This window comes from Mugil cephalus, chromosome 18 (genome assembly GCF_022458985.1).
Source record: "Mugil cephalus isolate CIBA_MC_2020 chromosome 18, CIBA_Mcephalus_1.1, whole genome shotgun sequence".
Classification (NCBI taxonomy): domain Eukaryota; kingdom Metazoa; phylum Chordata; class Actinopteri; order Mugiliformes; family Mugilidae; genus Mugil; species Mugil cephalus.
This window is the reverse complement of record NC_061787.1, coordinates 14,473,536-14,498,727: the sequence shown is the minus strand read 5'-3', so window position 1 is coordinate 14,498,727 and position 25,192 is coordinate 14,473,536. Positions and strand designations below refer to the sequence as shown.

General features: G+C 43.1%; 1 protein-coding gene and 1 long non-coding RNA gene across 2 annotated transcripts; one reads left to right on the top strand and one right to left on the bottom strand.

The window, feature by feature from the left end:
* Positions 1 to 3,942: 3,942 nt before the first annotated feature.
* On the top strand, positions 3,943 to 12,730 carry skida1 (SKI/DACH domain containing 1). The gene has a single exon (XM_047568844.1). It carries the CDS (start codon positions 7,445 to 7,447, stop codon positions 9,965 to 9,967), a length of 2,523 nt encoding a protein of 840 aa, XP_047424800.1. The 5' UTR covers positions 3,943 to 7,444; the 3' UTR covers positions 9,968 to 12,730.
* Positions 12,731 to 20,678: 7,948 nt separating this feature from the next.
* Positions 20,679 to 23,714, bottom strand: LOC124995841. The gene is made up of 2 exons (XR_007110758.1): positions 23,607 to 23,714; positions 20,679 to 23,231 (listed from the first exon to the last, which is right to left on the bottom strand). It is a non-coding gene; the product is annotated as an uncharacterized LOC124995841 (long non-coding RNA).
* Between the last annotated feature and the right edge of the window lie 1,478 nt (positions 23,715 to 25,192).

Genomic DNA, 25,192 nt, shown 5'->3' with positions numbered 1-25,192 from the left:
ATTTATCTCAACTATTTCACTATGATTATGAAAGATGGAAAATGTATAATATGAATTTGGAGCCAGCAGACTTGAGAAAGGAATTTTAGCTTTTTGCCAAAGGAAGGAAACCTAAAAAATATTAACTGGGCTTTGAGGAGCCTATATCAAGCTGCATATCAGCCTGTCAATATACAGTTTTGTTCTGACAGCTCCCCATGCTGTTGCCAAGGATGCTCCAGAACACACAAACACACGTACACATGCTATTCCAAGCACTCAGCTGCTGCTTGCATCACCGATTCCTCTGAGCGAGCTCCCGCTCTCCGTTTCCAGAGAAACGTAATGACTTGCCAATAATGCGCAAGAGCACACGAGCGTCCTCCGTGTAATATGGTGAGCGAGAGGTCCCTGGGAGTGCCTGCCCATTGTTTGCTTTAATTTCAAATTGCTCAAATGCTCCAGTCGACACTGGGCACTGCACTAAAAGGGGTGAGGGGCTGGGGAAAAGGGGGAAAAAAGTGAATTGTGTGTGGCAGGGGAAAACCTATTAGAGCTGGGGAGAACAAAGGGAGGCAGAGGAGGGGGCAGCGGTTGTGGAGGGGCCCATATAGCTACTGAAAAACTGAAAATGGCAAATGATTTTTACAACTTGCACTTGATTAATTCAAAGTCTGCACAAATCATGTATAATGTTCCTCAGGTTGTCAGAGATGAGCTTTCTTTGGGACAGAAAATTGCAGTGACACTGTCTGCTCCCTGTGACTCTTGGTGACCTCAGAGTACATATAGCACTCAGAGCTTTTATATTATTACAACCACGCTGTCCTTTAGGATGCAACTATACATTAGAGCTTTGTCGTTTGTACTGTACAACTATCAAGGGACATTAGCGTTCCTATCTCCACTGCAGGATAATAGAAGAACTTAGCGATCTTGTCTTAGCCGTGTTCTTTTGCCACATAAAAGATAATGGTAAAGAAATAGCAAAGATTTAACATTTTCAAGTAACCTGCACATTTTTTTTCCCCCACACAATACAAATTAAGCCCAAGAAGAAGAGTTCACAGGATGGACTCCTGACTCGCAGGATGTAGAAAATGTGGTGGGTGTACTCTTCACGGTAAGTTGCTTGTTGATATCATCTACACTGATGTACAGTGTCAAATTTGAACGAGAGACAAAGAAAAAAAAGCCCTGAAATATTTCGGCAGCAGCTTTGATACACACGTAGTTTTTCAGCGCACAGTTTAGATTAACTTTATGGAACTTGAAGTAAAGTTTCATTGTGTAATTATTCATCAGACATTCACAAGTGTTCCCATTCATATTGTTTTGTCATCTTCAACGACTGGCTCCTGTTCGTGTTTGCATTGGCTGCGTGAAGGTTCGTGGTCTGAGGAACCAATGGGGAACGTTTAAAACATGCAGGGAGCAGGAATGACATCGAGGAAAAAAGCACATAGTAAGAGAAGCAGCCTTTCACACCCACGGAGGCTGTATCTGCAATAGCATTGTGTTAATACAATGAATACACAAATTGGTTACTGTTGTCCTGTAGATTGCCTGCCTTAAACTGCATCTCTTCAGTATCCACAAGCAGAGAAGCAGCTCGCTAGTAATGAAATTTAAATATGTCCTTAAATATTGCATTTTAAATAAATGTGTGTGTGTTGGTGTGTGTCTGTGTTGCATTCAGGGGGAACGCTGCGGAGAACCATAGCACTCTGGGAGGAATGTTTTCACAGACTGAGCTCATAAGCTTCAACAAATGACTACTGATAGGACTTTTATTTTGAAAAAGTTTTCGAAAACAGATGCCACATGTTTGCATTTGAATCAATTTATAGCAAGTATTCCTCACTCGCTGTGGCTTGAAGATACTGCCAAACAAAATAAACAACTTAGCATTGTTTAGATTAAGAAAGCTTTGTCATGTGATGTATAAATTTAGCTCGAGTGTTATTCTTTAGGCAGTTAAACGGAAACAAAGAGTGCCGCCCAGATAAAGCGGCGACTTCGCTGCACAAATGCGCGTGCTGCGTGTGCTCTTCCTCGCATCACACGTGTGTTTAATTCAAGCATCCCTGGATTCGCAAATTATAGCTTTGCATAATCAGCTAACATTTCACCTCACCCTATTGAATTGCTGCAGTTCGTTTTGGTTGCTGCTGTTCACCTGTAGTGACCCAATAAATGCATCATTAAATTTAACTGAGCCTTATATTCATTTAGGAAATAATTATGGTCGATACAAGTATTTTTATAGATAGCTCAAATGTTTTTTTTTTATGTTTTCCTGAGACACTAAGGAAGCCTATCTCAGGATTTATGGCTGCTAATGTCTTTTAATGTCTCTAACTGTTGCCATATGTATCAAAGATTTTTTTTTTTTTTTTTTTTTTTTTTTTTTGGAAAAGACTATGCCACTGCTGAGTTAGATACCCGATGTGACAAAGTGTAAAGTATCAAAAAGCTGCAAACGCCGACATGTCTTGAACAGCCAAAAGAGTCTAATTCAGGCCCATGGGTGTGGACGCGTGATGGTCTCCTCTCGAGTAGCACAGGGGCCTATAGGAAAAAAAAAATACAAACAGTCCCAACACGGCGGGGTGAAAGGTGAAGAGAGCCCTCCCCCCACCACTGTCCGCACATACTTCAGGCTCGGATTGCATGTAAAATCACATTCTCCCGGTGGTGGTGGTGGTGGTGCTGGTGGTGGGGAGGTGGAGAGGAATTCATTGTTTTGGCATGGGGCAGTGAGTTTGTGTCATAAAAAGTCCATGCTCACAAGTGCCTGCGCCTCCTTGACCAAGTGTCTCCATAAAACTCAATGCAAAGCAAATGACTTGGCGTTTGGTTTGATGAGTGTTAAAAGCTGGAAGAGATCAGAAGCCTGTGCGACTTCTTTTTTTTTCATGGCTATATATATATATAATTTTATATTTTTTTTATAATAACTTTGATTTATTAAATGATGAATATGTTGCACAAATACTTTTTAGAAAATGTTCTAAAACTGTTAAACTAAATACGTCCTGTTTAGTTTGCTGAAATCGAGAAATTTACGCTTTGTCAAAAGAAGTTGCACACAAACCACTCGAATGTAGCACTAGTCTTGCACTGATCCCGTGCGTGTGTATGTAGGTCCACATTAAGCTTTAGACTTGCCATTTTTAAAATAAATAAATAAATAAATAAAAAATAAAAATGGCATTTAATTATTTTAATTTTAAACGTTTAAATGTTTCGCCTTTTTATTTTCTTAACCTACCACGCAGGTTGTTGGGAATTTATATTATACTGAACTTAAAGAAGTAGGCTTAACTCGGTGCCCAAACATGTCCTACGGATCGTGGGGAGTTTTGGTGTTTCCCCTTCAGTGTAACTCCAGCTATGGCACAAACGCACAGAGCTTGTGGGAATGCAGCCAAATGCCCAAAACTAAGAGAGAACCTCCAGTGTGAGATTTGGTCTTGCGGAGCATTTCCCCTGCATCACCAGCACACAGCGAATCGTTGTAAGAAACCTCCACCGTACTTGAGGTCTCTTTCTCGGCCACTCGATCTAGTTTCCTCCCACTGGTCCCTGCCGACATACAGGCGCAAGAGAGAGTGGGGAGGAGGGAATACGTGCCCCGTGGCATCTGGTGCGTAACAAAGAATCCCCAGTCCTAATTGGAAATACTCCCATATGCATATACACACGTGGTCATTTTTGTTCATTAATTATTAGAGTTTATATTATTGTTTTAGATGGCCCTCAGTTGAGACCGTAGAATGAGCAGTGGAGTCTGCACTGGGCAATTATGCTTAATGAATAAGGGAAACTTCTAGGCGTGAATTCAACCTGACACGTTACAATTATGAAGAAAGTACACACACTACAAATGAATTATTAATGCATGTTTTTATTTATTTTTTTTGTATTTTGTCAGAATATAATAATAACAATAACAATAATAATAATTTTAAAAAAAACGATTGTAATATATATGTGTGTGTGTGTGCGTGTTTGCGCCCGCGCACGCGCTTGGTTCATTAATTCATAGCTCAGTAGCCCTGCCAATAACAGCGGTTAAAAGACCCGTGTGACAACTCCCAACCAAATAAATAAATATGTAAAACTGACTTCTGGCCGCTGTGTGTACTTTATGTTTGAGTGGATGCATGATATGTTTATGATACAGGCCACTTAGGACGCGCACGGCAGTGGTCCCCTCAATTTTGTGGAATTTACACTGATCTGCCTCGTCCACATTCAAGAGAGATAACCACAACAAACGTGCACTGTGTGAAACAAAAAGAAACCCAGGTTACCAGGGCAGGACATGCAGTGGTCAGAATGTGTGGGTTGAAACGAGCGTGGCTTTGCCTTTTTCCTCCCTGCATCTGCCGGGCTGGACACGGTGCACGGTGGAGCTGGGATCGGAGCTATTCCCCGGAGGATTGGGACCTCAACGAGCTGCCCCTCCTCTCGCTTCACCCCCCGCGTCCGTGAAACTCCACATGTCCCGTGTATTAATGCTGTCATACAGAATCAGCACGTGTTTTTTTATTCCCCCTGCAAACAGAGCAAGAATTTCTATATGTTGTATTTAAATAGGAGAGAGTGCAGGTCAGATGACCCCGATGCGAGCTGGAGTAAAATGAGCTAAAAAAGTTCAACAGACGCGCGCACACACGGTGACCTCTCGTAGCGTGACTCTGAGCCCTTCCCTCATATCCACATGCGAGTCGTGCACATCGCAACATTTTGTGGCTTAGCCACTAAAATATAACGTATTTCGTAAGTGGAAGGTGATCTTTCACACTAAACGCTTCTATAATCATAACGTTTGATTATCTACACGGCTTTGAGCCACATTACGCATAATCACTGTAATATAAACTATTAAATTAGAACCAACGGCTCAGCCATAAACATTTTTAGAGTTCACATTCATAAAATGATATATCCGCGTACTGACCCTTAGGCATACGTGTGTGTGTGTGTGTGTGCATATGCACAACATAATTTGTAATCCCATGAAAATGAGCACAGTGTTGGTGATTAAGCACTGGAGTCCAATGGAGATTTTGGACACGATGCTGAAACCATTCAGAGGTTCAATAAGGAGCTATAATAACAACGCCTGCATAACTGACACGGTGCATGATTTGAGGTGAAGTCGCTGCTCTTCCTTATACAGTGACATGTCTGTAAATAAGCAAACTGACTGTGGAGACGAGCATGCCCAGTCTTGAGTCTGACCAAGCGCTGCCCGTGAGGAACGGGCCACAAGGGATTCACGTGTTTTAGACATAACAAAGACGGAACATAACGCGGGGAGTACCGAAAGAAAAACACGGCTCAGGGGCGAAGCACAATAGTCAATTCAAACAGCCTACTGTAGGCCTATTGCGATTTCAAACAATTAGCCTATATACCAGCATACACACGGTCGCATTATTTGCACAGCCCTTGTGGGTGGGGGCTTCTGCTACATTTCCTCTGCGCGTCTGTCGGCGTGCGTGTGCGCGCGTTTCAGATCACGAGGGTCTTTCTTTGTGTGCGTGTATGCATGCGTGCGTGCGTGTGTGTGTGTGTGTGTGTGTGTGTGTGTGTGTGTGTGTGTGTGTGTGTGTGTGTGTGTGCGCGTGTGCCCGCGAGCGATAGGTCACCGTGCACAAGACTATATGCTTTTAGTGTTTACATGCAATAAACTCACGCGCAAAAAAAATCGTCAAAATGCGCTACAAAATGTCAAGAGACACACAAAACAATCGCCTTCAGGGTGTTATCGGTAATCCCACAATAATCCGTGATCCTGTCCCTCCTCTTGTAAAGAGCTACTTGTTGATACGAACGTATTTATATATATGTTATTGGGGCAATAGTTTATTGGCATAATATTTGTCCGATTTATTGAGCAACCTATGATCTTGATAATCGTTTCAAGATTGAAAATGTCTTCCAGAGGGAGGTTTTGATTGGATTTTTGTCTGGGGGAAAAATAATATGTGGGAAAAGCAACACTGACTTTGCACTTTCAACCCGTCCAGTGACTGTTCGCGTTGCTTTAACTGCGTGGAAAATACGCATCAATTTAACGGGGATTTGCTGCTTTTCAGCGTGACTCCGCTGAATTCACATTAATGTTATTTCTAGAGTTTATTGGTGTTGTCGCTCCCACATACACACACGCGCGCAGTGGAATAGTATAGACGACTCTACATATGAAGATTAATTTATTACTGTGCAGAAAGACAAATGAACACTGGCATGTGGTCTCAACAAATAAGTAGGTCAGTCCATATTCTACCGAGGAAAATACATAGGGGAAAAACAGCCACAGCCAACAAAAGCAGACGAGTTTGATCTCTGGTCGGGGCAGCAGCCTAAAAGCAGCTTTTCAAGTGCAAAAATCCAACGTCTTTGTTTAAGCAGCGCTGCGTTAACACCCGACTAAAATAGCCCGGGTGTGGAGTCATTTTACCAACAATCGATCGCCCACTGTAGTATCACTGTCGCATGCATTTTGATGTGGACCGAAAGGGAATGACGCACAACTGATTCCAGCCTCGCCGTGATCATTTGCAGGTTCGTGCAATTAGTGCAAAAAAAAAAAAAAAAAAAAAAAAAAAAAAAAAAGCTATGTACTATGAAGTGAATTTATCCGCGGCTCCTTTAATCATGTATTGAAATATGAACTTGTCAGAATTGCATTATTTCCTCAAACGGCAGAGGCTGCAGACACAATTGTAAACTATTGTGATGGGTGTGGGAAGGGGTGGGGATGGAATATCCATTTTTATTGCATCACCTGTCAGTAGCGTCCAATGGGCGTCGACTCCGAGGGCATTAATTGATGAAGGTGTCTCCAGACCGGCCCACCTCCCCTCTCTGTCATTTTATTTGCGGCTCAACCAGCAGCCAGAATAGCAGCTGCATTTTAGCTCTTATTCTGTTTCTCTCTGTCTCCTGATTCTCTCTCTCTCTCTCCTTCTCCCTCCCCCCCACCCTCACAACACCCTCTCTCTCTCTCTCTCTCTTGCTCTCTCTCCCTCTCTCTCATTCACTCTCTCTCTCTCTTCTCGCTATTTTATCCCTGTGGCTGAGGCAGTGGTGTACACCTACCCCTCGCCCTGCTGCCGACCAGAGGGGAGTGGAGTCGGCAGAGGCAGGTAGCAGCAGCCCCGGCTTGGTGGACGCATCCGTCGCATTCCTCCACCATGCCGGACCGGGGCAAGAGGCGAGGAGTGGATGCTGTCGGCTCATTCAAACCACTGGGCAGGGGCAGCTCCATTTAACTCCGCATGTCAAAGTTTGCATTTTCATGACGCAGCAGCAGCAGCAGCAGTGTGGATGGATTAAAGGTATGAGCAGGATGCCTTGAGCTCGCTCCCTGTGCCATTTGCTGGTAAATCCATAGTATACTCAGACTGACTACATGGATTAATACACTGTAGCGGATACACAAAACATGGGAGACCTGGAGTGTGGCTTTGAGGAAATGCAAGGAGTGAGACTGGGATACCTGCTCATCAAAGGCAAGCAAATGTTTGCTTTGTCCCAGGTCTTCACCGACCTGCTTAAGAACATCCCACGGACCACGGTGCACAAGCGCATGGACCACCTGAAGGTGAAGAAGCACCACTGCGACCTGGAGGAGCTCAGAAAGCTCAAAGCAATAAACTCTATAGCTTTCCACGCAGCTAAATGCACGCTCATATCGCGGGAGGATGTGGAGGCTCTGTATTTCTCCTGCAAGACGGAGCGGGTGTTGAAGTCCAACAAAAGGAAAGCGAAAGCGGCGTGTTCCCCCGGGGATGGGGACGCGTCCTCGGGGCTCCTCCGTGCGGACGCCGAACTATGGAAGGAAAAAGTTTGGTTTAGTTTGCACGGTGTCCCGGAGAGTGTCACGCTTCACAACAAAACGGGCAAGAAGAAAGAGCTGACTCCTTGCCTTACCGACTCCAAACTACCTCAATTTTATCACAAAACCCACGGACGGGATTTCCGTTCGGCGACTAAGTCTAGTCACAAACACTTTAAAAACTATGAAACAGCTAAGATAACAGGGAACCGCGTTACTTTGAGCCAAAGGCACACGTTTTTCCGGAGCGCGGTGAGCCGGCAGCCGGTGGTGCTTCAGTCCGCCATAGCAGTTCAGTCCAGGCTCTCGCGCTCAGCCGGCGACCTACTTCACAAAAGGAAGAGGAGGCGCGAGGGGGGCGGCGGCAGGGACAGCGCGAGGCACTCGTGGAGCAGAAGCAGACACGCGCACCACCACGTACCACCGGTGCTGCTCGTTCAGCCCAAATCGTCCGGCAGTCACGGGACCTCTTTTGGTGCTTTCCACCTCAGTCCGGATTTCTATCTTGACCCCCGACCCCACCACCATCACCACCACCAGCACCACCATCACCACCACCACCACCACGAGCCGAGTTTCCCGGAGAGCTACAGCAGCGACACAGAGTCCAGCACCTACTCGGACCGTGCGTACCCGGACTCGGACTTCGGCTCCGGGATCTCCACCACCAGCAACTCCGGGAGCTCCGAGGAGGAAGAGGAGGGCGAGGACGAAGATGACACGCAGTCGGAGAGTTCAGAGGTCAGCTCGGAGGAGGAGGACAGCTCCTCTCAGTCCGACTCCAGCTCGGTTTCAAGCCATGTATCGGTCCAGAGTATCCGGTTCAGACGCGCCAGAGTGGGCTCTCTCGCCAAAAGTCTCAAACCACCTTTGCTCCTGCAGCCCACGTTTCACTACAACAACCAGCAGCCGCAAGACAAACAGCACAGGACACTGGGCCATGCTGCTACTCCACACACAGGAGACATCAGACAGGACAAACGTCAGAAATGTGAATTAATATGCAGTGAAACTAGGAAGGACTTGGGACCCTTACAACCACCAAAATTTAACTCCTCTATAGGGAAGAGCTTTTTTATTGACTCTAAAGGGGAAAGCGTGTGTGAGACTGACTCCGTGGACGAGCCGGTGCCTTATTCACCGGGACACAACCGTAGTAAGGCCTTTCACCCCTCGCGCAGGACACCGGGACATCCCACCAAATGCCACCTGGGACCGAGCGCGCAGAGTGACCACAACAAAGACGTCAAACTCCAGAAATGTCCCGACAAACGAGAGGCAAAAGCCACCGGCCTGAAACTACCCACTCCCCTGAAAAAAATAAAGACAGAATCGGAGGAGCACTCCGTGACCGCTGCCCCCTACTCAGACAGTGCCGGGACACCACCCTTCAACCTCTACAATGTGAAAGTTAAAGTGGAGGAGAGCTGTGATGAATATGAATACCAGAGCCAGGCCACTGTAGTTAGATGTAAAGGAGATAAGACAGAGAGCAGCATTGGCCAATATCCCAGCGGTGCCATCAAACAAGGAGACTTTTTCAGCAGCGGGATTAAAGGCACGGAAAAGAGCCCTGATGTGGCCCCCAGGTCCCCATGTGGTCCTCAGGAATGCACGAGTAGCCAGGACAGCCCGTGCATCGAGGAGGGGGAACCCAGGAACAAAAACTACAGGGCTCCGGTGCTTGGAAATAAGAAACCCCGAGTTTCCAGGACGCAAGCAAAACAAAATGTGTCCCGGCTCAACAAGGCTGCCTCTTCTTCTTCTTCCTCGTCTTCTCCCTCCTCTTTCTCATCCTCCTCTTCTTCTTGCTCTTCTTCTTCTTCTACTACTTCTTCATCGCGTCCCTTGGGCTACGAGGAGGCATCCATTGGGGATTTATCGAGCAGACGCAAACGCACCAACGCGAACACTGTAGCATCGCCTGCGAAAACGCCTTTCAGTCTGATGGCAAATTTCCCATCGCCGCCGTCGCTGATTGTTGGCAGCGACGGGGATTTGTGCCCCGCTTACTCCCTGAACTCGCTGAGAGGCCCCGGGCCTCCCCCTCCGTCCCACCCCGTGTGGAGGTGGCAGCCAGGCGGCCAGATTCTCCCTCCCCCACACGCTCAGAGAACTAGGAAATACTGAGCCGGTTTTTTAGAGGAAAAAAAAAAGAAGAAGAAAGAAAACAAAACAAAAGCCCCCTCCGAGTCTATCTCCAACCTAACCGTAGGCTGTGTCTTAACGTGAGCGCACCACATGGCTCGCAACTTTATCGGCGGTGTTTATTATTTATCCTCTTCTCTTTTTTCTCTGAGAATGGATTTACATTCCGCTTTGTTTTGAAGTTTGATCGAGGAAACCCCCACAAGATCCCTTTCGGAGGCTCTGAGAACGCCCACAGGACTGTGAGACACCGCTGCTGGATTTACGCTTAAAAAACTTGTGTTTTTAAAATAAGCTATCCCAAGCAATATCGCTCTCTTTGTTGTGTTCACTTGACTATTTTTCTGTACTCAATCGTTTCTTACACGCTTTTCTATCGCGCTCGACCTGTTGGATTGTATGGTGCCAGGGTTTCAGTGGTTTGTGCTTTGTCTAAAAAAAAAAAAAAAAAAAAAGAAGAGCAAAGTGGGTTAAAAAAAATCACAGCATTCCTCGTTTTGAGACTGCTTTTAATCTGACTGGGACTGAGAGAAACTTTGACTTGATAAATAATAAAAAACAAAAAGAATCAGGGTTTCCCATTCTGTGCCACTTGGTATATTTTACATATATCAGCGCTGTGTTTTCTTTCATGAGTGTCCCACTGACAATGCTTGGCCACAATGGTCCATGTGCCCAAAATGTTGAGACTCAGAGAATTATTATTAAAAAAAAAATGTTTCTATAAATGTCTCCTCACAGTTAAGCCTTTATTAGATTTGACAGGAATTTATTCTTGGTGGTTGTGGCTTGTTGTTTTTTTTTTTTAGGGTGCTTGTGATCTGGTTTTCAGTCTTGTTTTTATTTCTGCGGAGTATTTCCTGGTTTGTAAGTGTGTGACTGCACAAATGCAGGCCCAGACACAACACAGGCCTTATGTACAGACAATCAGGAAGAATAAGGCTCGCTCGTCCTAGCGCTCGACTCGTGTCCCTCCAGGTCCACATGGCCACCGATTTCCTCTGCGTACCACGTTCATGGCGGTGTGTGTGTGTGTGTGTGTGTATGCGTATAGAGCGCGTAAACACGTCAAGGAAATGTAAAACACTGATACATAACGACAAGATAGGTGGGGTACAATTCTGTGATAGCGAGAAAAGAAAAACCTCACTAAGACTGCACAAAACATCTAGCCACCCAGAAACAATGCGACAAAGCACAAGAGGCAGGCTTGAAGGCATTGCACTTTGATACTGTTTGGGGTCTTGTTTCAGCTTTAGGATTTTCTACCTGTGGGAGACGATGGTGACAGAAAAAAAAATATGGGACTGATTCATCTGAATGTATAGAAACAAAGATAAAACATTTGTTATTTGAGTATTTAGGATTTACCCGTATTTCTTGTAACCATCACACGATTCCACGTGGTTTAACAAAATGTCCATTTCTTCTCTTGGGCAGTTTTTTTTTTAATGATGAATAAAAATAGTTACAGTTCTGAGACACCCAATCAGGTTTTCAGACTTTCTTTAAACGCATCACAGTCTGAATGTAGCCTTTTCGAATATGGCCACTCAGTGTAGTAGCCCCCCAGACCTTGTTTCCTGTGCGTTTCCAGCATGCACACACCTTTAAATCAAGTGGTGGAAGTTGCACCTACATGTGGGGGTTTTAAATGAATGTGTAGATGTTTTTTTTTTTTTTTAGTGGCAGTGCAGGACGCGCTCTGCTAATTGGCATGCTTTTCTGTGTGTGACAAAGAGAGGCCCAGCTTATGGCGAGCCAGATCACAACAAACCCAAAGCCCGTGAATGATGTCAGCCTCCTCACAAGCACAGCAAAGGGTGCATTCATTCAGAGGATTGTAGATGTAATGGGTGAACGTTTAAAAAAAAAAAAAAAAGCATAAAAAGTGTGTTTGTCTATACATCGGTGTGGATACATATGGTAGATGTTTAGCCATGTGATTAAAGCACCACTCTGAATCCCCCCTCCAAAAAAAAAAAAAAAAAAAATCACCATGGGCCTTATTCCTGAGGCTGGAGCGACAATTCAGACTCCTCAGCCTGAAAACCGGCTCATTCTGAAGCTATGATACAAGCTGGTATATGAGCAGGATGGCAGTAAAGCGGAGGGGGTTTCACGGGGTTGAGAGGGGGGTAGTAGCTGTGTTGCAAGAGCAAAGCTTTCAACCTTTAATCCGCATGTCAAAAGCATAGGCTGCGCGGCATAGGAAAAAGAGGAATAGCCTGCGCCTAGAGCTGTGCCCCCCTGACGCACCAGCCTATTCTCACGCAGCGCTCACAATGCGCGACCGAGGGAAGGAGATGGTGGTAATGGCCTGTTGGGAGGGCCTTTTCCACCGTTAAGACAAATAGCTCCCTGACAGTGACGCTATCAATGTAAACAATTGCATCGTGCAGCAGCTAGAGTCTTCATGCACCCCCCCCCCTCCTCCTTCCTCATTTGTCTGCCTTCCTCAGTCACTCAATTTTCTTATTTTATTTTATTTTATTTTTTTATACAATACTTGAGGTCAGGTTTTTGACACGAGATTTGAAGTCACTGGTTGTTTATATGAATATTTATTTTTGTGAATTTTATGGGGTTTCATGTATATTGTTTTTTTTTCTTTTTTTTCTTTTGTGAATATAGGAGAACTGCACTCGAATGGAAACTTGAACGGTGGATTTCTAAAGCACTTTCCCTTTCTTTTCTTTACTTTTTTTGAATTATGAAGCCTTCATTAAACGGGACTGAGTGTAATTGTCAGGCTGTTTCTCTTTCTTTGGAACACCAGCTGTTACTTAGGATGAAGTTGTCAAAAAATATTTCGCAGAAGAGAATTTTGCTGGATTTCACTATTATTTACTTTGTTTTATTTATTTAATTTGCGAAGAGAGGCTTACGAAAACCGCGCCGCTCCCTTTTCTATTATTATCTTTTATTTTGGGAACCCTGCTGCTTTTCATCTCTGATATATCTTGAACTACTTTGTCATAAAATGTTTCCAGCCCTCTAATTTACTCTAATAATTTCAGATATCTGTAAAGGCATTCAATTAAATAACAGATGAGTGGTTTGTCCTGAGGCAAAGCGGGACCTGACTTGAAAGGAAATAGACGTCAAATAGATCTACACTAGTGCTTATCCACATTGTAAGCAGGTCAAAAATAGAACAAATGATGACTAGGGGCATATGCCTTTCAAACAAGGCTCAATGTTGTGTCTTCAGTTTGGTTAAAGTATTGGAGTAGTGAGGGATTCCCTTCCCTCGGTGTATATTTGAAGGGTGTGGGACGGAAGACGTTTTGGGTCTCCGGAGCCTGCAATAATAACAAGAGGCTAACCGCAGACATTTACGCATGCAGCATTTCCAACCACTGCGCACGAGGTGCTGCAAGGCCACTAGGTTTTATTCAGGAAGCAAGAAAGAAATCTCAATCAATTGGGCTAAACAAAACTCCTGCAGGGAAGCCGGAGCCCTCAGCGACCCAAAAAAACAAACAGCTTGAATACATTTGCATAAAACGATAGAACAGAGGTGACCAGTGTGCGTAAAGAAGCCAAATACTTCCTTGGATAAACAACTATTACTCCTGCAGGAGAACAATATAGAATATGCTGGAAAGGGACACATCTAAATTAAAGAGTTATGCCATGTGGTTTGCAGTGCAATAACCACACAGGTCCGAATGGGAAGGAGAACAAAACAAATCCAAAGGCTATTCGACTTTCGGAATAATGCGTGCAGCGCAGGGCCATGCAGCTTCTCTGAGAATCTTTGACCAGACTTGCCCTTCGCTCGGTCTGCCTTGTTGGATGCGACGTTTCCCTGATTAATGAGACCGCGGTATAGGGTCCAGGCTAAAGCCTCGAGGTTGATAAGGGGAACCGGGACAGGCAGGTTGTCTGGCCCCGACTAGACTGCTGCTGCTGGAGCCTGGAGGGGCCATACTAGGAGCAAAGACAAGCCATTATGTTGCTGCTGGCGTTACAGGGTTAAATTCCAGTGCGGATTGGGAACCAGTAGACTGTAACTTCTATAGAATAACAATAGAAGGAAAACGTAAAATAATAAAAATAAAAAAAGAACAAAACAACCCTCGACACAATGAGATTTTAATAAAAGGGAAAGAAAAACAGCGTTTTCCAAAGAGCTGTGTTTTCCACATGATATTTGTCACCGGCTGCGTGTTTGGGAAACGAAGTTATGGGTAATGCTGACAGACACATGCGCGTTAGGGTCAGCACTTTGCATTGATCTTTGAGACAATTAAATACACGGAGGCCGATAAAAGCTGTCAGGCTGTTTTTATGTGGAATCTCTCAACTGTAAAGAATCTGCCTGTCACTCGTCCCTTTACGCAAGGTCACTCACGGGCTCATAATATTTGGGTGCGAAAAATTTATTTAACAAAACAGATCGTTTGGTTGGTTGCAAGTTGGAGGAGAAACTGGAAGAATGATGTGTGTGATAGAGAAGAACTTTTGTGCGTTTTTAATTTATTTCCAGTGGACTGTTTTCTTTAGGTACTTTCTATCTCTATCTCGCTCTGTGTGTGTGTGCGTGTGTGTGTGCGCGCGCGTGTGAGTGTGAATGAATTTGTGACCTGTGGCTCTGTAAAAAGACTCGCAGGGAGCAGAAGAGCCCCCGAAAGGGCTCCGCACGATAAAGCAGCACTGCCCGAGTTTCAAACTGCGGTGAAACCTTTAGGCTGCGAGCACACGTTTCGCTCCCCTGGCACGCAGCACGCACGGGAGAGCTGCTGCTCTCCCGAGGACGACGACTTGCAGTAAATCTAAAGATAAAACAACAGTTGCATCGTAAACCTAAAGCTAAAATATCACAGGACGCCTGCAACAATAACAAAAGTCCAAAATTTAAGCAAACGGAACAACATTTTAATTTCTGCAAAGAGAAATATTACTTTAAGACTTTGTTTTAATTCCCACTGTCACATGGAGACACGCTGCAAGATAGTTATGAGTTATGAGTCTGTGCGCTCTGGTGCGGGCTTCTCATATCACCCAAACTGCAACAACTCGGTCAGAAAGTGTGTATCACACTTTCTCAGAGTTTAGTCTGAAAGTTTAGATGGCATACTATGCGACTTCAGCATAAAGACTTTCTCCTTTGTAGTAAAACGTGTCAATGCTCAACAAGAGTTTGACTTCCCAGAGCTTTAGGCGTTTCTCCTCAATTATAAATAAATAAACAAGTTGGAAAAAAAAGTTTAAATGAAACGAGAAGCCTCATTATGTGAGCCCATAGCTATTTAATTTAAAAACTCAAAAAACTTAAATTCTGCCCACAATTACACGCATTTCTTCTTTTTTTGCAACCCCACACTTCTGAAGAATCAGCCGTTTAATGTGTGCAAGTCAAAAGGTGCATTCGCCTTTACAAATATAATTTCGTCCAAATTACACTAAATATTTCCCGTCTTCATCCACGACTTCTGAGCATGTTCGTTTCCATTTTTAAAAGCTTTAGAGACCGATAATTATCCAACGTACTGAAAACCACCATGAACTACAACCACGCAGAGCAAAGGTCTGTCCTTGTACTTTGCAGTAGAAATTCTTTAAAAACACAAGTTTCAATTTGCTTCCAGTTTGCCGCGTGGAGGTGAAGCCACCGTGCTCCATTACAACCGATATTCCCCGTCATTAACATAACCGGTGTTTACTCGCTTCGCTGTAGCCTCAATTACCGCGATCATGACATTAACACGGAGGAGCGACGATCCGGGGGAAACAGCGCTGCCTCTGCCGGAGTTTACCCGGCATCCTGTTGCACAGAGCCGGGGTCAGAGGGAGGAATAGCGGCCTGTGTGGAGAGCAGCTGCAGCTGGGAAGGTGCATTGGTGCTGCTGCTGCTGTTCCTGCTGCTGCTCCTGCTTTTCCTTTTTAAATACCATCCAAGCGTCAAATCTGTATTTTTCAATTAATTCATTATTATTTTAAAGTATAGTGAATACTATACTAGGATATTGAAGACTAAATAATAATAATAAAAAAATAAACAATTAAAGATATTTTTGCACGTAGTCCCTTATGTGTAAATGTGCTTTATATTTGATATGTTTCTATTTAGAAAATAAAGAAGTTAATATTATTATTGTTGTTATTATTATTATTAATAATAACAATATTATTATTATGTAGAAATGCCTACCAAGGACGTCTTGTCTGGAGAGATTCTTCAGACACCCTGATTGTTCCATGCGTATTTTTAGCCTGCGTGTGCCAATTAAATTTAAATGCTCTCGAGTTAATAACGGAGCCCAAAGCACTGAACACACGACACAGGGAGCCCAAAGAGCTGGAACCTGGTGGATTTCCCTGGCCAGAGGGACTTGAGAGTGGGGGGAGGCAGGGGAAAACCAGCGCCAGAGGGCTTCTGCTCCGTCATGGAGCTCAACTCCATTTGTAAAGGCTTTTCTGGGGGACAGCGGAGAGCCAGATGTAGCCTAACGCTGAATGAGGCCGGGGGACTAGAGCTACTTTTAACGTACAATTCAATCAGCCATCAACAAGAGCCGTTCAGAGATGTTTGCTTCGAGTAGCAACTAGCGGGGAGAGGAGTGTGACTGACTGACCCACAGGAAGACATTTTAACAGGCTGTTATCAGTTATCAGGTTGCATGTTTAAACTATATATATATATATATATATATATATATATATGGCACATTTAATTATGAATAATTCATCAACCTGATGGGCGGAATCATTCATAGATGCTAAACATATATCTTGCATTTCTCTAGGTTTTAGAGTAGCACAGTTTTTTGTGTGTTTGAGGAAAAAAATTCAAGCTAAATTTAATAAAGCGTTCTGTTAATCAGAAATGCGTTTGCATCAAAGCTATAATTCCTTAAAAATAAAAAATAAATGAATAAAAAAATGTTTTTAAAGTCGAAAATAGGAAAATAAGGTTAAGACAAGTAGAATAAAACTTAAGCCCTGTTTGTTATACAAACATGAAATAACTCCAAAAGAGTTCTTTATTCTTTCAGTGACCCATATATAGGTGTCAAAAAGGGAAATTCCTGTTGTTCACTGCTAAAGTTCGCGTGAAAACATTACAAAAATGATGACTCATGTCACACCCCAGCATGTTTCAGAGATCGTCCTTAAGATGATTATTATGTGAAATAATAATATAATAATTATTAATATTTTTACTATAACAGTGGTTTCTTTATTGTGACATAATGTAGAAACTTTACAACTTATCTAGCAAATAATTATCACATTTACCCTAAAAAGGTTAAACTCACCCACTTCATACAAGACATTTTACCAAAAAAAAAAACTACAACTACATTATATGTACATGCATATATCATATTAAATAAAATATTTTGGATAAATTTGAGGTGAATAACTACAATAACATGTATCATGTCCTGTAGAGAGCTAGGTTGAAAAAGAAAGAAAGTTAAAGGCCCACATGAGCTAATTAAAACGTTCCTTGATCTAAGAAAAAAAAAAGAAAGAAAGAAAGAAAGAAAACTAAAATCCAGACGCTGCCTCTCTTTCTAAAATGACAGGTCAGTTGAGAACATTGCACACTATAGAGGGATTTGAACATGGCCACAAGCAGCAGTGACCTTTGACCCCTCATACCAGGGAGTTAGGACAAGGCTCAACTGGCTGGATAAAAGCCACTAATGCGCGCACACACACACACACACACACACCAACACACGCACAAACCAAAACGCTGCCACAAAATTAGCTGTATTTCTACCGGCGGCGTTCAGGCCACGGCTTGTTGCTTGTTGATTAGTATGTCAGCACCGCTGCCCCCTCGCCTAAGTCGACAGATATTCTCATTTATTTGTCATGAGGCAGACAGATGAAGAGCACAGCTCGCTGCAGGGCACGACACGACGCTCAGAAGCAGATTTGAGTGGACGAGCGTCCTGTCTTAGCCTTTCCAAGTTAAGTTTCTCACGTTGGGCAAGAGTTGTGAGAAATATAATAGGATGCTATTTTCACGTTGAGGATTGAGAATGTGTCACAGTAACTTGTCCGATTTCACTGGATCATGAATTTGCTAGAACGTATGTTTAAAAATCTATATGCACCACTCAGCAATACATTTCCTAATGCTCGTCACTTCATTCAGGATCATTATCATCTGGATGGTTGTGTTGAATGAGGCTGGCATGATCTCGGGTTTAATTATAATAAGTATATTAGAGCTATGCGGTGATGTTTTCTGTTTTTCTCACTGTCCTTTACTTAATTGTTTGTCTGTTTTTTATATAACATCAACAGATGTTATATAAAAACTGATTCAATACAACATAGTGCCATTCGTGCCCTTTCTGAAGCCTCTTTAGTCCGTGTTTCTTTTCTCTCGGCCTTTGTTGTTATTTCTTGCCAAATCCAATTTTCTGTGTTTTTTTTTTTTGTTTTTTTTTTCCCTCCTACAGGTGCTCCACAATCAAACGCGCGGAGCTGTCCCTGTTGATCCAGCTCCGATACGATCTGCACGTTACACTGGATCCTCGTTAATAATTTGGCCTGATTCGGGCTTGTTTGCAGAGTAACCTGAGCCGGAGTTCCTCCTTCGCCCCCACGGGGGAAAAGAGAGCACAAAGGGCCGTTAAGTAGCTTTTTTTTTTAATAAGGATGTTTAACTTATATGTTCAAGTCACAGCGGTGACTCGAACGAGGCAACATTACAGGACACGTTTTATAAGAGCGCACGGCTCAGCGTTTTATCTCACACTCGTGCGTCCCAGCAGACCAGTTAAACTCATCAGTTCAGTGTTGTTTAATGTGATTACTTAACCAGTTTCTTTACTGAAATGCATATTAGTAAATGAGCTGTGTGTCATTCTTAAATTGTGCCCAATTTAGCCTATACGTCTCCACATTTGCTGCTTTTATTCCTTTCCTGGACCTGTAGGGGTGTCCCCCGCCTTTCGCCCGATGACAGCTGGGAAAGGCTCCAACAACCCCCGCGACCCTTGTGAGGATAAGCGGCAGTAGAAGATGAGATGAGATTACTTTCCTCCTGCAGATATACAGTATCCTCAGGTTTGCTAACACTCCTGCGGCTCCAAACCTCCCCTTGCGCTCCCAGGTCCCAGTCTCTACGTATTCGAGTTTTGAGCAAATGCATCGATGAATGCGTGAACCAGATGACTGAATGCAGAGAGTTTTTCGTCTTTAAATGTCACAGTGCTTGTGAATAAATCGAGTAAAACTGCTTGTAACGTTGAAATGTGGACTGTGACTGATATTTGGAAAGTTCCACTTAAAGTGCTGATTCAATGAGCAGCTTTACTCACAAAATGCAGCAGAGTGCATGACACCTTAGTTAATATGTGCACGGCCTCCATTAATTAACAAACACGGGGAGTGTCACCTGGACTCAGTGAGAGTTTATACATCTAAAGTCACGGTTTAAATGATACACAATCTGAATACGTCACATTCAGTCTTGTTTTATATAATATAGTTTAGTGTTGGAGTGTTATTGGTTAGATAAAATGTGCCTGTGAGAAATGTTGGTCACAAGAAACAACAGCTTGAAATACAAAGTAGAAACTTTAAAAATATGTGAACCGAAGAAATATATCAAACCGAAGAAAAGTGAGTGAATAGAACGGAATAGAGATAGAAAAGGCTGAACTTTTTTTTTCATGCTAAATTTCCATTTTTTTCCTCTTTCTAACCAAACTCTTTTTCATTTACACCATTTATTCATTATCACTGCATCTGTTTTTCTGCTGCGGACTGCCTACAATCTCCTAATCTGCTTTCATTTGTGTTTTGGCAACATGGCATGGCTGCGTTTTCGGTCCCTAGGCCTGACGTCTTCTTTTTTATTTTATTATTTTTGCACCATCGTCTTTAAATGTCACAGTGCTTGTAAATAAATCGAGTAAAACTGCTTGTTACATTGTAATGTGGACCGTGACTGATATTTGGAAAGTTCCACTCAAAGTGTTGGTTCAATAAACGGAGAAATTTCTTTCCCCCAAGCAGACGTGATTTACAAGATACTTGTTTTAATAAAACTGTTTTGCTTTCGAGTGTATGGGTTTCTCTGTGCGTCTTAGCTCTTCGAAACGGTCCCACGAATACATAGTTGAAGGTCCTTAAGCCTTTAAAAGAAGAAACAGTGCTGAGGCTGCTACACATCGGATCATTTATTAATATCGTTGATCGTTTTGGGAGATGAATATGCTGAAACGCGCAACTCAACATAACGTCAAAAGGACAATTGTTCAGGGATATTCCTGAAGAAAACCAAAGATAATTCGGTTTATAAGAACAGCCGAGAGCACAGCGGCAGATCAAAAAATTGGAGTGATATCGAAGAGAGCTTTTTATGTCTATAATTTATGAGAGAGAAACCTGGCTGAAAGAGGAGACTCAGTCTCCACCCTGTCAACCACATACAGCATCATTTCATTTTTATATCCCATCTTCAAAAGATTTCTATCTATTCCATCTATTTCTGTGGCATATCAGGATGAGATCTTCAATAATTTAGGAGGGTTCGCTTGTTTATTGCCAGCTGATTACACGTAAATTTTGCACGTAAAGAACGCCGGCGGACCGAATTCACTGGTTGTTTCAACTCCTCCGCATCCCTGTATCAAAATCATTCATATTCAATATAAATATCGCTCCACCTCAGTCCACTTCACAGCCTCACCGAGTCAGCGGTGTTATTTTCTCCAGCGGACTCCTCGGTAGGGGCGCAGACTGCGGGCGCTTACATAACGATTCGCCCCGTTTATTGGGTCTCTCCGTTACGCAGCTGCGTAACGCTGATCTAACAGCTTGTGTGTAAAGATTTCGTTGATTTGATCACTTGTTAATCGCAGCCCCGCGTGCACACGACGAAAACAAAGCGCGCGCTTAACGAATTTTACAGGCTTCGGTCGAGCTTGTAGGCCTGAGGTGGGTTTTACGCACCGACGCGACAGCGGCGCTTCACGACGATGTTTAGCGTTTTTTGGGGAGAGAAAGCTTTTAAAACCGGGATCCGGGAAACTCCGGGGGTCCTCGGAGGGGGCTCCTAGGGGTCCCACGCCGTATTTATATTGTGTTTTCAATATAAATTAATTCACATGGAGTGGTCCCAATTTAATATATAGGCTGATAATCCAAGCCTCTCTCCCACAGCTGTTTTACTGCCGTGTGTAGTTGAGTCTATATTAAAACAAGACATAAAAATTACATTATTTAGGAGTTTAGATTTAATAAATTATGGTTTCTGGGGTTCCGCGGGTCTCAACTTTGTGTTTTTATGGTGCCAAAAACGTTTGAGGATCCCCGAGTGTAGAGTCGAAACGAAATCGACAAAATATGCGCGTATTCCGTATAAAAATGCGTTCAGAAACTGTGTTTGATTCCCCCGCTGTGCCTCTCACTGCTACAGTCTGCACGATGACATGGTGCGGTCTGACAGCGCCCCCTGCTGCTCACACAGAGGCCTGGAAATTTCTCTTAAAGGGGATGTCAGAAAACCGGAAGAGGGTTTTAAGGTGGACCGGCGGAGTTAGCTCTACGGCGGGGATATGTATTTTGTTACCCAGCAAAGGACTCAACAGGGCAAGTTGGGCTCTTCAGAAGAAGACTGGCACCGCATCCGTTTTTGCCCCCTTTCCACTCGACACTTCAGGCTTAATCTGCGAATAAGATGCGGAGGCATTTGGAAGAAATCGAGTGCATTGTTAAACCAAACGCAAAAACTGACTGCGGCTACATTCCCAGTTTAAAATGAATGACGCAGCGTAATAATTTTATTTGAGTTAAGCAACTAAATGACGACCCTGATCGAAGCAGAGGGACAACTTAAGACAATAAGGCTTATTTGCAGAATGAGTCACTACGTTGCCATTTTGTCTCTTCGTGAAATCTGTTCAAGACAATTTTAACACCAGATTCACGTTTTAAGGTTCATACTTATTGAATAGCGCTGATGCGTTGATAGGTTCAGGTCGTCTGGAATATGGTCCAATGCTGGTTATTTAAAATAGAATCTGGCGGCAGATTTCCTACTGACACGATAAAACATAGAAGGCAAAGCGACGTCTAAGTGGCTACTGCATGATCAAATCAATATCGTGACTACTGGCTTCAGGGCTTTACGCAGCTACAAAGTTATATCCTGTAATAAATAAGTCATGATCTACTTTCGATATAGTAGTTTATAAACCTGCCTGGAGCGCAGAAGCTTCAGTTCAGTTTAAGACGGCGTGAAACAGACTCGTTTTATAGCCTACATTAGTCAAAGACAGAAAAGGAGAAGCTTTTTTATTTATTTTTTTTTACACTCCGTGTTTGGTTTGACGCAGTCACGAGTTTCTGTCTTATTAGCCCACATTATTATTTTATTTTAAATTTGTAACCCAGAAGCAACATTGAGCGAAGCTGTGGCCTGTTTCCTATTTTACGCTGAAGCCTAAATTCCGGTCTGTTACGCACAGGTGACCATCGTAATTGAAACGCAGGAGTAGTTGAAAGACGGATGTAAGTCACCGAAGGGGCGGTTTCATTTCATAATTGCAGGGCAGCGGCGCATTTATTTAAATTCTCAAAAATGGCCACCACCTGCCCAAAATCTTGGCCCTCAGCAGCACTGCGTGAAATGCACTTAAAGACGCGAACTAAACTCTGACCTTCAGTCAAAAACTTTTAATGCATTTCCCTTTCTACTCAAATGTAATGATCACGCGTGCATCCTAATTTATCGCTGCCACATTAACAGGCCTATATATTTTTCCGGTTGACCCTCGATCAGTGAATTGTGCTCCTCCCTCCTCCTCTTCGTCCTACTGTTTCCACCGTTTGCATACAGTTACATTGTTTGTTCTCACCTCCCACACACACCGTGTGCGCGCGGGGCTTGTGGTGTCAGTGCACCTGCTTTTCTTTTTCCACTCTTCACCTCTCCTTCCTCTCCTTCGCCCAAATCAAACGCAGTCCATGCCTAGCTTTGCTCTGTTTGCGGCCTGTGTCCGGAAACTTCCCCGATATGATCGGTGTTTTGCTCTACTCTTTCGTTGCATTGCACCTGTATTTTTACCGCTTGTCTGCAGCGGCCTACTTACCGGGTCAGGGGAGTTCGCCGTGGTTCATCGGGTGCATCAACGCCAGCTCCTCTTCCCTTAGTCTTCGTGCACCCAAGGGTGCCCGTGACCTTGACCCGGTAACCTGTTGTGTGCGCTGCCTGGATGAGGGGTGAGTTGGAGACGAACCGTAGAAGAGCATGAAGGGTCATCTGCGTTTGAACCGGATTTTAGAAACTTATTTTTTAAAAATGACAGCTGGATGATTTCACGTGATTTGTATGTCCGATGTGACACGAATACAAAACTATGCAATAATTATTGTATAAGAACCTTTTTAAAAATAAATTGCTCTTATGCTGAAATATTTAATTCCAAACCCTAGATATATAAATGCACGTGATGCTCATTTTGCCCACATTTCTTTTTTTATTCAATCTGAAAGTAAACCCAATACTTTAACTCAACTTCAGTCTAAACATTCATATAAAATGTGTGCTTTTGTTCCTGTGACTTCTGAAGATAAATGGTGGGTTCGTGAAAACAAACTGTTTTGTGTGTGTCTACTCGCATACATCAGCACTAACCTTCCCTGTTTGTTGTCGAAGGTACCAGGTTGCAGCATTGTCTTCAGAGGCTTGTTACTGTGGCAACCGGCTTCACGGTTTGGTGGTCAGCGAGTGTTTCAACACATCTCCAAATGAAGGGACAAAAGATGTGAAAGGAGGAAGTGAGAGACAAAGGTGAGACAGACGGCTGCCTTTTGATGTCTAACTGACATCTCTAAATCTGGGTCATCTTCTGATCCACCAAAGTCATAAAAAAGTAATGAGAATTTTAAGGGCCATTCTATGAACGCTTTCAGTGTCTGACTTGTGCAGGATTTCTTTTCTTTTCCAGTGCTACGTACCTGCCTCTTGGAAACCGACAGGAAGGAAGCATGGCCCTCTATAGAGCTGAAGGACCCTTTCTGCACAACATCACTGTGTCTGCCTCTACAGATGGAGTGCAGGCTGGGGAGACTTTTGTTGTTAAGGTTTCTGGAAACCTGGCTGGACGCCTCACTCAGCCCACAGGTCACCCGCTACTCCATTTTTACACAGTGGTTCCTGGGAAAGTCACTCTTCAGTTTGCACAGACTCCTGTCTAACAAATACTTAGAGACTTGGAGAGACTTGTTTTGAGAGAAGGCATCATTACTTAGTAATTACTAGTAAACCTACTTCCTTAATATTCATTTACTGCATCTCTATTTGAAATTGTTTTACTTTGATTTATTTGAAGTCTATTGTTATAAAACAATAAATAATTAATATATAGTTTCTTTTGGTTTAAATAAATAAAATGTATTTATTAAAAATGATCACAGATAGAACGTCTGTCCATGCACAGTAGTCTGCTGCTCAAACTGTAAATTGAATTCTACAAAGAATCGTTTTGGATATTATACGTTTGATTTACTTATGAAAAAACATTAAAAAAATAGATCATTTGTTATAAAGTTGAAACAAGCTACATCAAGTTGTTTAATCTAAAAGAAAATTTAAAAAAAAAAGCAGTGGTAGGGTGGATTGTCATTAAAATAATTACAAATAACTTGTATAAATTGTATTTTTAAATATAATGCAGCTATAAAATTGATTCCTAAAAACATACATACATGTAGATATCACTGTACCTCTATGCTGCACTGAACAATATTAGACATTTATTATGAAAAGATATATTATTTCAACACAGAACTAAATAATTTCATTCGTATTTAATGAAATACATTTTGTTGCCATTTTCTGTGTTTGACTTTGTTCTGTGTCTTCCAGGGATCGCGGGTCTCGGGAGACAGGACCTCTCTCACGTCACTGTGGAGTTTCTGGGGACGACCCCTAAAGGTCAAAGTTCACGTCATGTCAGCGTGTTGGACGACGGTTCATTTGCTGTGTCACGCGACTGGATTTTGAACACTCCAGGCAGTTTTAAATTCAGTGAGTTCACAGAAGCAAATGTACTCTGCTCACCGGTATGGAAATACGTATTTTATTATATCAGGTCTCTTATGTATTTTGTTTTTTTCTTTCATTCTCATTTTAGCCGTCCTTGTATCCAACCCCCTCTCCACACTCTCCACCACCCTCCACTTGTCCATCTTGGAGCCCTCCCCAGGGAGCTTAGTGAT